General features: G+C 33.0%; 1 protein-coding gene across 1 annotated transcript in view; it reads left to right on the top strand.

The window, feature by feature from the left end:
• The window catches only part of LOC145317350 (carbohydrate sulfotransferase 11-like), a 47,426-nt gene extending 40,786 nt beyond the window's left edge, over positions 1-6,640 (top strand). The window contains exons 5-9 of the mRNA XM_080158768.1: positions 4,589-4,705; positions 5,174-5,260; positions 5,364-5,414; positions 5,613-6,042; positions 6,396-6,640. Of these exons, the coding sequence (XP_080014894.1) occupies positions 4,589-4,705; positions 5,174-5,260; positions 5,364-5,414; positions 5,613-6,042; positions 6,396-6,601 (891 nt within the window). The 3' untranslated portion in view covers positions 6,602-6,640. The remainder of the gene's footprint in view (positions 1-4,588; positions 4,706-5,173; positions 5,261-5,363; positions 5,415-5,612; positions 6,043-6,395) is intronic.
• The last annotated feature ends 7,828 nt before the right edge of the window (positions 6,641-14,468 follow it).

Here is a 14,468-nt window from a genome sequence, read left to right as displayed (position 1 = left end):
TTAAAGTAAAAACATAAAACAGATTTCTAAAATGTATATTCAAGGCAAAAAATTACAGAATTACATGCCTTGGGTTAGAATTAACTTTCTTTGTGTAGTGCGCCTGTTTTTTCATTAGTGCAGCTTCTCTATAATTAAGGTTTGTCCATACGTTCGTATTTTATTTTATCTTATGTATTATGATACATTATTGAATTACTAGCAATACGTCCCTAGTATCTTCAGAGAGAGACTATAAAAAAGCTTTATATATATTCCCTAAAGAGTAGAACCCAATCGGTTCAGCGGTTAATGAAATCTTAAGCTTCAGAGAGACAGACAGACATAGTTCTACTTTGTATTATAGATATTTCTTCCCATTCACTCTTAATGTGTCTAGCTTCGCTTTAAGGGATATTATTATTCTTTTTGTAGTATGTCATACGGGAAACATTTATGTATATTGTATAGTATTTAATTGCAAAAAAAAACTCTATTATGCTTCTTTTATATCTAATAGCCAGTGGTCATAAGATTGGTCATGTAAAAACTAAGCGAAAGTATTAGCAGCAAGGATATTTTTGTCCATTATAAGCAAAGCAATAGCAAATAGCAATCTATAATACAAAGTAGCTTGATGTCTGTCTGTCCGTCCATCTTCCGTCCGTCTGTCCCTTAAGATCTTGGTAACCACTGAACCGATCAGATTCAACTCTAAAGGGAATATACCTACTGGTCCTGTGATGGTTTTATGCTATTTTCTTGGGGGATGGGACACCCCCAACCCCCCAAAAGACAATAAATCCATTTCAATTTTTTTTTAAAAATCAGTTTGAAATTAGTCGTTGCATCTTAATTTTTTTTTATTTACCTTTTGTGGCAAAGCCCCAAGAGCTAGGCTAGGGGCAAAGCCGCTAGTAATTTATATTGGAAAATGAAATTAAAAGGATAAATTTAGTAAATTGTGATGTTATTTAACTATATACAAATATTAGCGACTTCGCCCCTAGCATCTAGGCACCGGTGTCCTGGATAGAAAACGGGTTTTTTTTTACATACGTCTCACAAGACCTATGTAGTCATGACCGGGAGACAATGACGGTTCAGTACATGACTTTCGTTAAATCACAGCTGATCATTTTTGTGGATTTTTTTGAAAATTACTTTTTTATCCAAAATTTCATAGTTTTTCCCAAAAAAATCTCAATTTTCTCACATTTGCTGCTTAGTTAGCCTAAATTTTCGCAAGAAAAGTATAATAAGTAACAGCTGTACTGAAGATTGTGCTATCACCTATAACAAGATCTTTTAGAATCAATGGAATAAGATTTGTAGTCTAAAAATTGAGTAAAAGTTAATCATTTTGAATTAATGTTCAACAATAAATTTGCACGTCAGAACTGCTTCTAGCCTTCATAGGATTTCACCTGGCTTTATCTATCTGACTTTGCCTTTGACTCCACAACATAAAGTTATTGCCCTAAAATTTTTTTCACTAAAACATTATCTCCTATCAATCCACATGTTAAACTTCTTGTTTAAAGAAGACATTAAAGTTACCATCCCTGTCCTTCAACTTTAACAAGTATGCCTCATAATACTTTTCACTAAACAGGGTACCTCTCTCCACCCTGTTATAGCCAGACCTTTATTCTAGCCGGCTGACATGTTTCACCCAGCCTATAAATCTTGATGGAAGTCAGTTTAGAATTCTGACCTTGTTTGATAATCAACAATTTCACACACTTTTGACTCTTTCTTTATGGCACTTGTTTGCTATTGAACTTGTGGCTTTACTTTTGCCATATAAAGGGATAACCTCAAGATTCAGAATAAACTTTCAAGTATTCTTACTTTTTAATTCCTTTTGTTTCCTATGAACCAACTACTGTCATGAGAAATCTTTCCATGAATGAAAGCCAAGACTGCCATGCATCTAGCTACATGGTCTTTAAGACTCCCTTGCCTTAGTTACTTCAGCTAAGAGCTCATATCCTCTCATTCTCTATTACTCAGAAATTTACCATGGTTTCCGCCTACTCTGCTGATTGAAAGTCAGGTGGGTCTATGATTCCAAATTTAACACCACTTGATAGACAAACTGCCCTTTATTTATGCTTTGCTAATCCTACATTTGGGTCTTCCTGTTCAACACCTTCCTAGGTCCCTTTACTACTGGTAGCTTTTAGGAAGGGTAGTATTGATCTGCTTAGGACAAAGAACTTGCCTGTGTTTATTTTCAAATTGGATTTTAAAGTTGCCATTGGAAATCACACGCCATTGGAATCCAGTTATGATCATGTAACCAGCATTCACATTAACTCTAGTAATAAGCTACTATTATTTTCTTCAAGCTATGAGCCAAGTGCTTTCCTGTCAGTTAGCTGCTCTTACACTATCTTGAATACGCTATCTTGCAAATTATTCATCCAGCTTAGAATCCAATATGTATCTATAATCATTCTGTAGGTTTACCTATGTAAAACCTTCCATGGTTCTCACTATGACATTTAATCAGTAGTAAAGACAAGCAGTGTGTACAAAAGGCAGAGACTCAATCAAGACCAGCTATAGGCTGGTCTTTACACGGATTCCAAGTGCATGTCAAACACTTACAAGTGATAATCCCACTTGTTAAAAATATTAACCTTCTACTAAGCTCTTTTGAACCAAGGACTGGTTGTATATTCAATTGTAGCCTGGTATATATGGTAATATAGGACTTTAAACATGGCAACTGTGGTTGTGGATATATATGTTATACTCCAAGCAGATATTGTTTTGATGTTGAGACATCAAATCAGCCAGGAACCAATATTGAGCAGGATAACTTGTTAATATTTCAAGGAAACTTATTTTAAAAATATAATATGTCATGAGGCATGCAACAGGGACATGAAATATTTTTTAAAAAGTTAATTACAAGAGTTGTTTAGACATCAATTCAAATATATACTTTACATAACTCTTATTTCATTTCTAGACTACAAATCTTAGATTATTCAAGATTCTTAAAGATTTTGTTATTAATGATAACACAGTTTTTTAGTTCAGCTGTATTTATTATACTTTTCTTGTGTAAATTTAAGTTAACTAAGCTGCAAATGTGAGAAAATTGTGATTTTTGAAGGAAAAACTATGAAAATTTGGGTATGAAAGTAATTTTCAAAAAAAGCCACAAAAATGATCAGCTGTGATTTAACGAAAGTCATGTACTGAACCGTCATTGTCTTCCGGTCATCACAACATAGGTCTTGTGAGACGTATGTAAAAAAAAACCTGTTTCCTATCCAGGACACCGGTGTAGGGGACTCTTTCTTCACGGGGTAAGGAGATGGCCTAAAACCATTCCAAGTCTTAAATCTAAAAATAAATAGCCTAAAACCAACTTCGGATCTGTGAAAGGCTTCACTGTAAAGGAGGACCATATAGGTGAGCGGTTAGCGAGATCATTCGCTACAGACAATAAAGCTTACTACTTTATATAATAGGAATAGTATTATTCATAAAAACAAGCGGTTAAGTCCCTAGAGGCTTCTAGTGACACTTGAGGTGATGGGGGCTTAAATTCGCCCGCCTTCCCGCTTCATTTTGGGTGTAAAAGCAAATAGTAAAAAATATTAGAAGTTGAAGTTTGTTTGTTTTTTGAGGGGGGGGGGGGAGAGTGGGGGTTGTAACCATCCCAGGACACCTTACATTATAGGGTATAAAAACGTATTAGGTTTTAAAACTATTATTACTATTATTGCTTTTAAAACAAAATATGAAGTAATATTTATATTTTTAGCAAAATAATAAATTAAAATGTAGCTTAAGAAAAGCTATGCCTCTAAAAAGCGTCACAATAATTAAAGACTTTACTTTGACCAGACCGCACAGGCTTCAAGTTAAAAGGAAATGGAATCTAAGGTGTCCTTTCAAGCTCACAAATTATAAAAATACATATACAAAAAATACATTTGGACTAAGAAATTGGTTTAGAAATTACTAACCCTATGCAGTAAACAATAAATAATTTAGAATGGGTGTAAATAATAAGATAGTTGCAATGCTACTGATCTTTTCATATACCAAGCATTAACATTTTTTGTACCTGTTATTAATTAACATTCTGCGTAAGCGAATGCACACCAGATTCTAATGATTAATAAAACTAAAAATTTAAACTTTCACTTTTTTCGTGCCGACACTAATTTGACCCTAATAAAACGAAAAAAATATGACATAATTGTTTTTTAAAATTACTTCTTTGATTTTCTCAAAATAGAGTGAATACTACTAGTGTTAGTAAAGAAACTAAAATCTATTTATAATGGGTCATTTACTATAGGTTTATGTTTTCAAAAGTATCTCGAACCACTGAAACGATTTGGTTCTTCTTTCCCAGGATGTTTTTCATAGGTCCTTGGTAGGATTTTATATATTTAGAGAGAAATTTCCACATTAGTAATAGTGTGGTGTGGTTAACCCCCTTTCCCGTCAAAGATTTTATAAAGAATAGAATTAAATATAATTGTGATTTGCTTTTAAGGGTTCTAGGATGATACAAAAGTAACTTTTTTGTACAAAAGTTATTTTTATTTTTTAAGGTTAAATTAAACTTTTTTAGGGAATCTACAGAGAGCGTAAAACCTTAATAAGCAAGACATGTCGGAAATATGGGCTGGGACGCTTTGGACATGAACAGATTCAGAAAGGATTGGAAGAACAAGCTACTTATTTACAGGTATATAAACTATGGTTTTTTAGGCACATTATTTAAATTCTCAGCTTAAAAAAAGGTATTTTTGTTATGTCAGGCGCATGCAAGTGTACACGTGCTGATAAGCTATCACACAGAATAACAGACAGAAGGACAGACAGAAGAACAGACATAAAGAAAGAAAGAAGGATAGACATAAGGACAGACAGTAGAATAGACCGAAGGACGGACATAAGGACAGACAGAATGACAGACAGAAGGTTAGACAGAAGAACAGACAGAAGGACTTACAGAAGGACAAGCAGAAGGACAGACAGAATGACAGGCAGAAGGACAGACATAAAGAAAGACAGAAGGATAGACATAAGGACAGTCAGTAGAACTTTCATAAGTTAGGAATATAGAGACTAGTAAATACTAAAGATCTGTTGCTAAACTTTAAAGAGATAAATAAGCAATATTATATTCATGAATATCTTTCAAAAATCTTAGGAGATGGAAAGCCTGCACCCTTCACCTGTACAGAACTCTCTTATGTGGGAACAGAAATGGCATATGTTGTACTGTTGGGTTCATAAGGTATGGTAATTGATTGTAATGTCTCTATATTATTTTTTCTTTACATAAATTTAAAAAAAACATATCTATGTGATCTAAGTTCTTCATATTTTTTTTATTGTAGGTAGCTTCAAGTACGTGGAGCCAGCTTTTCTTCAATCTTCATGGGAAGAAGGTATAGTAAACATATTTATTTTTTCATGGGTGCTTTCACAAAAAGTTTCACACTTATACCCCCTTGTATTTTGAAACAAATTGAATACAATAAAGAAGTAGAATGAAAAAAATTACCCCAATCCCTTATTTCAATTTACATTTAAAAAATGGATGGGTGATTTATTTATGCTTCTATAAATATCCTTAACTTTTGCAGGTACCTGTGTCTCGACTACACGAAGCAGCTCAGTACTTCCACCCGCAGAAGAACCAAGTCTCTCCCGCCGTAACAAACTCCCTTGTCTTCACATTTGTCCGCCATCCGTTTGAACGCCTTGTCTCAGCTTACCGTGACAAATTTGAATTTGCCAAAAAATATAGTTATGTGTATAGCCTGTACGCGGGCAAAATTTTGGGCATAAATAAGCTAAAAGAGAGACTGCATATAAAAGACAGTAAATCAATGAGTGTCCTGCACGGACAACGTCCAACATTTGTACAGTTTGTAGATTATTTGTTGGGTGAGGAGGTGCAGAATTATAATGATCACTGGGTGCCCTACTGGCTGCATTGTCATCTCTGTGAGATGGAGTACGACATTATTGGGAAAATGGACACGTGGGCCCAGGATGCTCAGTTTATTACAGGTAGAGTATGATATTATTGGGAAGATGGACACGTGGGCCCAGGATGCTCAGTTTATTACAGGTAGAGTATGATATTATTGGGAAGATGGACACGTTGGCCCAGGATGCCCAGTTTATTACAGGTAGAGTATGGTATTATTGGAAAGTCGAATATGTGGGCTCAGGATTTTTACTATCAATAAAAGTAATATTTTTAGATATTTTTTGAATATCCATATTTTTATTTAGCTCTGGAAAGGTTTTAGTCTATTTATATGCACTAAAGTATTGGATAGTTTTATTCTATTGTGTGTTTTATACATACCTTACAATTTAAATTACATTATATTTTTTTATATTCATTTTCTTTTCAGATGTTACCGGTCTTTCAACGACAAATGTTACCCTCACCTGGACCAACAGACGGTCAAACCAGAGCTCTAATGTAGTTGCGCTACAGTATTTCAGTCAGCTAGATAGGGCAACAACAGTAAAGCTGTATAATATTTATAGAATAGACTTTGAAATGTTTGGCTACTCTGTTCAGCCTTATTTGGACCTCTTTAAATCAGCTCCATGAATAAAGGTACTAAGAAAGAGAGGTAATGTCTGATTGAGCCAATAGGAGAATCGCATCGGTACATACATTTAATCTCATTGGTTGAAATTGTGTACACATTTTATTAAGAACGCATGTTTTTTTTCATTTCATACATAGATAAAAGTCAGCTGTATATAAACAGTATATTTTCTTAGCTTTGCGGAATCAGAATTAATTGCCCAAAAATTTCGTCTTAAGTTTGAAAGCTTCAAACAGAGGTGGATTCTTAAAAAAAAAGTTAGGCTGGCTAATCGCTGGTGAGGCAAAATTATTTATGTGAAAAATCCTCCAAAATCGAATTAAAAAAATTACTAAAATTAAATAAAATCTTTAAAAAGTTATTAACATATGATTTTGTTTAAGTTTTGTAGTTTTTTAATGTGCTTTTGGATAATTTTTCACAAAAATAATTTAGCCTCACTATCGAGTAGCTAGTCTATCATTTTTTGAAATCCACATCAGCTTGAGCTTTTGTCTGCTAGAAATGTTTCTTCTTAGATTTGACGAAAAAAGGGTTCAGAATATGCTTCTATTCTTATATTTTTATTGCTCCATGAAGTTTTTAATTCTTTCTTTTTAGTAGCGAAGCTACTCTATAATTCACTTTGTCCGTCCGTCAGTCAGTCCGTCAGTCAGTCAGTCCGTCAGTCCGTCAGTCCGTAACGCTATGGGGGAAATGGGATTTACTCAGCTCCTATAAAAGATAGAATTCTGACAACATTCCCATCATTAAGGAGCACAATTAACTATAAAACATCACTGGCGGTCGGACGGCTTTTTAGCAGGGTTTAGGCTATTTTTAGATTTTCCACATTTTCCCCCATATCTTTGGTGTTTATGGTCCGATTTTCAAAATTCTTTCAGTTAAAGATATCAAAATTAAATTTTCCGACGTTTGGAGAAAACAACAATAACGGTCAGACTGCCTTTTTGCAGGTTTTAAGCTATTTTTACATTTTCCACCATATCTTTGGTGTTTATGAACCGATTTTTAAAATTTTTTCAGTTATAGATATCAAAATCAAATTTCCCGTCGTTTGAAGAAAACAACTATGAAGGTCAGACTGCCTTTTTGCAGGTTTTTGGCTATTTTATATTTTTTTACATTTTCCCCCATATCTTTGGTGTTTTTAGTCCAATTTTTACATTTTTTTCAGTTAAAGATGTTACAATTAAATTTCCCGTCGTTTGAAGAAAACAACAATAATGCTCAGACTGCCTTTTTGCAGGGTTTTGGCTATTTTCAAAATTTTTACATTTTTCCCCATATCTTTGGTGTTTATGATCCGATTTTCAAAATTTTTTCTGTTTTAGATATCAAAATTAAATTCCCCGTTGTTTGCAGAAAACAACCATGACGGTCATTCCAATCCACGAAATTTTGTGCTTCGCTACTTATGGATGTTGTCATCCTTGTTTAAGTTCTAAACAGTAATGAAAATCAGGGATCGGTAGCCGCCACTACGCCTCAAATTTAAACCAGTTTGGAGGCTTTAAATTTATGAGCCATGGCTGCCGTGCCTTAATGAGGTAAAAAAAAAACTTTAAATTATAAAATATGTGACATGATTGAAAATTTAGATAATTTTCTGTCTATAATCTTAAGCTTTAAATGTTATTCATTCAGTTGTAAAAATCATTTTATTTTTTTTTATTATTTGTTATTAGTTTCAACCTTATTTCGTTTGGACCAAAAGGATTTTATTTCAATGACATGTAATGTGGATAAACTATTTTACAACAACATTTGCAACAATAAATAATTTTATATACATTTTTTTGTTTTACAAAAATTGATAATGATTACTAAACATTTTTTTTATCTAAGAGCATCATTCCAGCTTATTTCTTATTTAAAATGTATGTATTTTGACAGAAAAAAACCAAACAAACATATTTATTGTTTTTTATTACACTAAGAATAAAACATTATTTTGATAGTGTTGTTATTTTTTCTTGATTATTTTATCAATGTGTTATAATTTTAAATGCATATAAAATTATAATGGAATGTCTTGAAAGTCCATTTTGATCTTCTGGCTTTTAAAGTCTTTTTAACCATGAAATTTAACAGTAATCATTGGTTAATCTCCAGATGTTCAAATACTTAGCATTATCATACACAGATTTTATTTAATGTTCATTTTAAATAGCCTGAACTTCGCACCCGCTGTTTGTCAGAAAGGTTACAGGTTTGGATCTCGGTCCGACACCACGTCATAACTTAAGACATTAAAATGTTTTCTACTGCTTCTATATCATTATCAGGTGTGTGACATAAATAGAGTAGGAGGAATGCCTTGGCAAAACCAAGTGAAACTCATTACTATTCACAGTTAGGACTTCCAGACAAACGTCATGCAATCAAAGGGTTGGTTGTAGGAAGGACGTTTGACTGTAAACAAGGTATGGTCCAGAGATACACTTGAAAATAAGATATCTCTGTGTTACCGTCCTCAAAGTCTCTAAGAGGCTTGTTTAATAAACTTAGCTGTTCTTGTGTAAGGAGGGAAGGATCATTGGATTGTTTTTTTGTACTAGGTTTAAAAATTTTATAATACCGCTTTCTTATTCGTTGGCTTTTGGCACTTATTGAATTTTAATTGGATGGTTCATTAATTTGAGTGTCTAATGTCCAAACGTTTTAATCACTAATCATAATCTATATGAGGTAATTTTGTTTGTCATCATTTCGAATGTACTTCAATTTATACGCCATTGTCTTATTCCTATAGATCCCTGGAAATAATTTGATTAATAATATGTAACAAAACTTTGAAACATTTTTCTGTGTTTTGTGCAGAAAGATTAAAAAGTTTGTTTATGTTAACAATATGCATCAAATTAATCTCAAGTTTAGTCAGGGATAAAGTTTTAAGACTTGTTAAACTAGTCCTATCGATTTCATACCTTGTTTAAACCTAAACTCCAATATCAGAAGGTTAAGTTATAATATGTTAATCTTTGTCTATTAATTTTTGATAATTAAATTAATTATTACAATAAAAAAAAGGGGTAATCTATATCTCATTAATCCCACCATGTATTCCTGTGTTATACTGTGTTATGGATTAAAATGGATCTAAAGGGATAAGACAATGGCCGATAAAATGATGTACATCCCGAATGATGATACACAAAATTACCCCTACTGCAATTTTTGAACACTCAACTTAAACAGTCCCTAAAGTTGTTAAGCCAACGAATAATAAAATGTTATTATAAAACTTTGGAAACTAGTGCAATAAACAGCCCAATGTCCCCTCCCTCCCTGATGTATTAAGTAATAAAAACTAAATGCAACAATCAGGAATTCATGGATAGGATAAAGTATGTCAAATCAATCTGCCCCCCTCTTACAAGGCATCAAATCTTTATCAAATTTTTATTTAATATTTGAAAGATCAGTGAAAGATTTGTAGATTTATATTATCTCCCTCTTTCACCCTGGCATTCTTTGATAAAGCTCTCTAACAAATCTTTGGGTGCAAAATATGGAAAACTTTGATTTTCCCACAAATAAACAAGAAAGACATAAGTTACAGCTTATATCAACAACAAAATTAATTCGAAAAAAAATCACGAAACATATAGGTCATTTGTCAGTTGTCGTTGATGGGCAACACTTAGTACAATTGACGACCTTTAATCTACCCCCCAAATGTTATTTAGATTTGTTTCGCTTGTTGGCCATACCTCATTCCTGCATAAACAAGAATGACAACATCTACAAGTAGCAAAGCAAAAAGCATGGATCATATAAAATAACAAAGTTCTGTTTTTCTTTTGTAGCATAACCGACAAACCAAAGAACAGAGTAAGTTATACACTAGTTGTTCATTGGTACAAGGAATCTTCACCCAAATTTTCAGCTGTTACTTTTCCTCTTTCCTTTTCTTACAGTCATCCTGACGAACAGAAGACATGGAATTATAGTATTCTTTACTTACGCAATTTTGCAACAAATGTATGTACAATTTTGTTTAGTCTAACAAATTAATGTTCTGCTTATTAAGTTCTGACACTCTACAAGTGTTATTGTTCGTTTTTTCTTCCTTCTGATTTTAGAGATTCGCTTTTATTGATGTTGTTATCCTTGTTTGTGTAAATGTCCTATGAAGTGTATTATTAGATTTTAAACATGGTCAATTGCAAAGAATAGAACTTTTACCCCCTTGGCGAGAAAACATACAATTATGCTGTAAATCAAGATTGCTAGGAATAGAAATATCAGAAATAGATGCAGACTTAGAAAGTTAATTTTTATGTTAAAGATAAAAAGCAAAACAAAATTTTATATGAAATTCTACAAAAAAAAAGTTTCTTCAGATATACAAAATATTGGTAGAAAAGTTTGGTAGTTATTGATAGTTTGAATCAACCAATCATAGCTTAGGTTATATTTTCGAAGTTTAAACATGTTTGGGCACAAATATGAATTACAATCAATTGGCTTCTACCTCCCTGAAAAAAAAATAAACTGAATGCTGGTGATAAAGAATCGATACTTATTTTTTTGTTTATAGTGCCTATAAAAAATGACGTCATACAATACATGTTTGGAAACTTACAAAACGTCCTGGAAATAACTTAGTTTGTCTTATTAACCAACCGATATCTATAATACAAAGTAGAATGATGTCTGCCTCTCTGTCTGTCCTTTCGTCTGTCTGTCCGTCCGTCCGTATGTCCCATAAGATCTTGGTACCCACTGAATCGATTGGATTCTACTTTTCATTTAATATAAATACTGTTCTTGTCGTGGTTTTAGGCTATTTTCATGAGAGATGAGACACCCACAACCCCCCCAAAAACAAAAAAAATCCCCACACCATTTTTTTAGGCAGTTATTTTAAAATAAATGGCAGCACCAGAAATACTTAAATCTATTAAAATTACCTCTTGGGGCAAAGCCCCTAGAGGCTAGTTATTTCATAAAATCAAATACAGTAATTTCTAAATACATTATTATTCCTCCAATTTTAACTTTATTGTTAAGAAATTAATTTTCTCCTGAATTGTGAACTTTCAACCATAAAATCGCAGCGTGATAGCGACACAATTCAATTTATTTAATTTCCTGCAGTTTTTACATAAAGTTAGAAATTTAAATCTTTATATAATGGATCAGATGTCTGTCCAAAATAATAAGACACTAAAAGAATACGCATTCTACTTGATATATGAATATACAAACAATTGTTTTGAATTATGGCATCAATTAATAGTAGTCGGGTCTGACATGATATTGACATTGAAATATTTTGTAGATAAATTTGTTTCCAGCATGGCTTCTAAACCTATTAATATCCGCTCGATTAGAACCGGATCTCAGCTATACTGAAAATCATGTATAGCATCGTATTACAGATAGTTTTCCTTAAATATTAAAAAAAAGATTAATAGCCAAAGCCATCAGGCTAACAAAACTGGTGTTAATCTTGTAATATTTAGTTTTAATATCCGCGGAAAGCTGTTTAAAGTATGATGCGATGAATAGCTATTACAATGTTACAATGTCGACTAATGGCATCATTTCTGTATACTTAAGTTAATTAATAACTACACGGTTTTATGGCAGGGTAAATTTACCTTTTGGTATTGTTCTTTTTGTCTTTGATCCGTTTATTTAAAAAAATATTATTGAGATGTGGCCCGTGATGAGTCAAGGCACCCTCCTTACTCCTTCCATAAAAGTTACCTAACTAATACATCGACAGTTCAAGTAATATTTTTCAAAAAACATTGAAAAAAATTATAACATTATTAGCATTAATAACATTAATTTTGTTAGCCAGGGCCTTCGGTCCCTCAGGGTTAACAAAGCAGGGTTTAATCTTATAATTTACCATTTTAATATTCGCAGAAAACTGTCTCTAATATGATGCGATAAATAGCTATTAAACCTACAATTTTTCAACTTTATTATGTTTTCCATATATTTTATTTTACTTTTATATGTGAGATTTTTAGATTAAACTTTTTTATTTCCTTTAAATTACTTTTTTATGTGTGAAATCACGAGGTTAAAATAAAAGACCGTCGTAGTTATTAGTAGGGTCGTACTGTATATACTATTACTTAGGGTTGGGCCGGATACATTTTTGGCCGGATACCGGATATCCGGCTGAATTATAATGCCGGATATCCGGTTCCGGCCGTATATCTGGCCAACGTTCGATAACCGGCAATTTATCGGATATCCGGCCGGATAACCGGATATCCGGCGTCAAAAATCAGCCGGATATCATGAAACCGGATAGTTTTAATATCCGGTATCCGGCCGGATATTGAAAATGGCCGGATATCCGGCTTGATAACCGGCCAGACCGGATATCCGGCCCAACCCTACTATTACTTGGATGTTACACCAAATTTCCATATTATCTAGCTTATGAAGTGAAACTTGCATGGGGCTAAAATAACGATAACCCCTATCCACCACTTTACCCCTTCCCATCTCCTCCTACCGGATGAGAGAACTAACCAATAAGATGTCCATGTTAGCAACCTTAATTGACAACAATTGTTCTCTTTTCATAATATCCACGTATATTCTATATTCAATTCATTGTCATATATTAATTTGAATTTGTATTCCACCCAAATTGCCAAAAAATAGTCTAAATGAAAAAAAGGGGGTGTCGAAGCACACCTAGTACATAAAAAGTTCATTGGAAGTTGTTATAAAAGTATTTTGACTACTAGCAAAGCGCCCCTAGTATCTAGGGACTTTGTATTCAAATGTGTAATAATGGAGCAGAAAAATAGCTTAAACATCTCAAGGCTCAATTCTAATCCATATAACTTTATATAATAGGATAATCATTTTAAACCAAAAGCAATAGCATTAAAACTAAAACTAATTCCATTTTATTTTCACCCCCTGGCATTGATTTTATATTAAGTGCAAATGACAAAAAGTTCAGTAAAACCAATTTTCTTTATTTTCCAAATTAGTCTTGTTATGATCAGAGAAGCAGGCATAGGACAATGGAAATGGATATAAAATACGTGGATATTGTGAGAGATTATTGCATACCCTGAGCTGGATCTTTAAATCATTTTAGTGGTGAGCCAACTTTTCACCAATCAGAGCACAGCATTTTATGAAATGCCGCGCTGTGATTGGCGGAAATTCGGCGCACCCCGATCTATCTCACCACTAAAATGATTTAAAGATCCAACTCTGATAAAATGATTCTGCCAGCTAGCTGATATAACTATAGCCCGGATCCCATTCTCTCCGTATGACTTTACCCCATCCTTTCCCCTGACCAAAGAGAAACGAATGGAAAAATATCTGAGGACTATATTAGCAACCTAATTTGATGACAATATTATGTGTAAAATTCTGACTATGGTAGATGGAAAAGTTTATTTGGAAACAGGGATGTAGGTATGGATAAAAAACTCCATTGTCCCTTCCCTCCCGTGTTATAATTCAGCAATGGATATAGAATACGTGGATACATTGACAGGGGAAAATTTGTCGTCAATTTAGATTGCTGCAATGGTCATCATTTATTTGTTAGTTCGTTCATCCACTAGAAGAGAAAGGGATGGGGAAAACGAGGTGGGTATCGATGTGTGTATCGTTACTTTAACCAGCTGTGAGTATCACTTTAATAGAGTAAATGAAAATCTGGTGAAACATCCAAGTAATAATAAATCCATTAATTCATCCTAAATTGTCGACAATTTGTGAATTATTGTTTTTGCACACTCTTGACAGAAATATATTTAGAAACGAGGACAATTATATTCAGAACAAGCAAATCAACAAAAGTTATAGTGTTTGGCGGTAGACACTACATCTAAAAAGACAATCTATCTTTTCATATTT

The sequence above is a fragment of the Acartia tonsa genome, chromosome 1 (genome assembly GCF_053477335.1).
Source record: "Acartia tonsa isolate MP-2025a chromosome 1, ASM5347733v1, whole genome shotgun sequence".
In the NCBI taxonomy this organism is placed as follows: Eukaryota; Metazoa; Arthropoda; class Copepoda; order Calanoida; family Acartiidae; genus Acartia; species Acartia tonsa.
The sequence above is the reverse complement of the archived record's forward strand: the minus strand, read 5'-3'. Positions and strand labels throughout refer to the sequence as shown.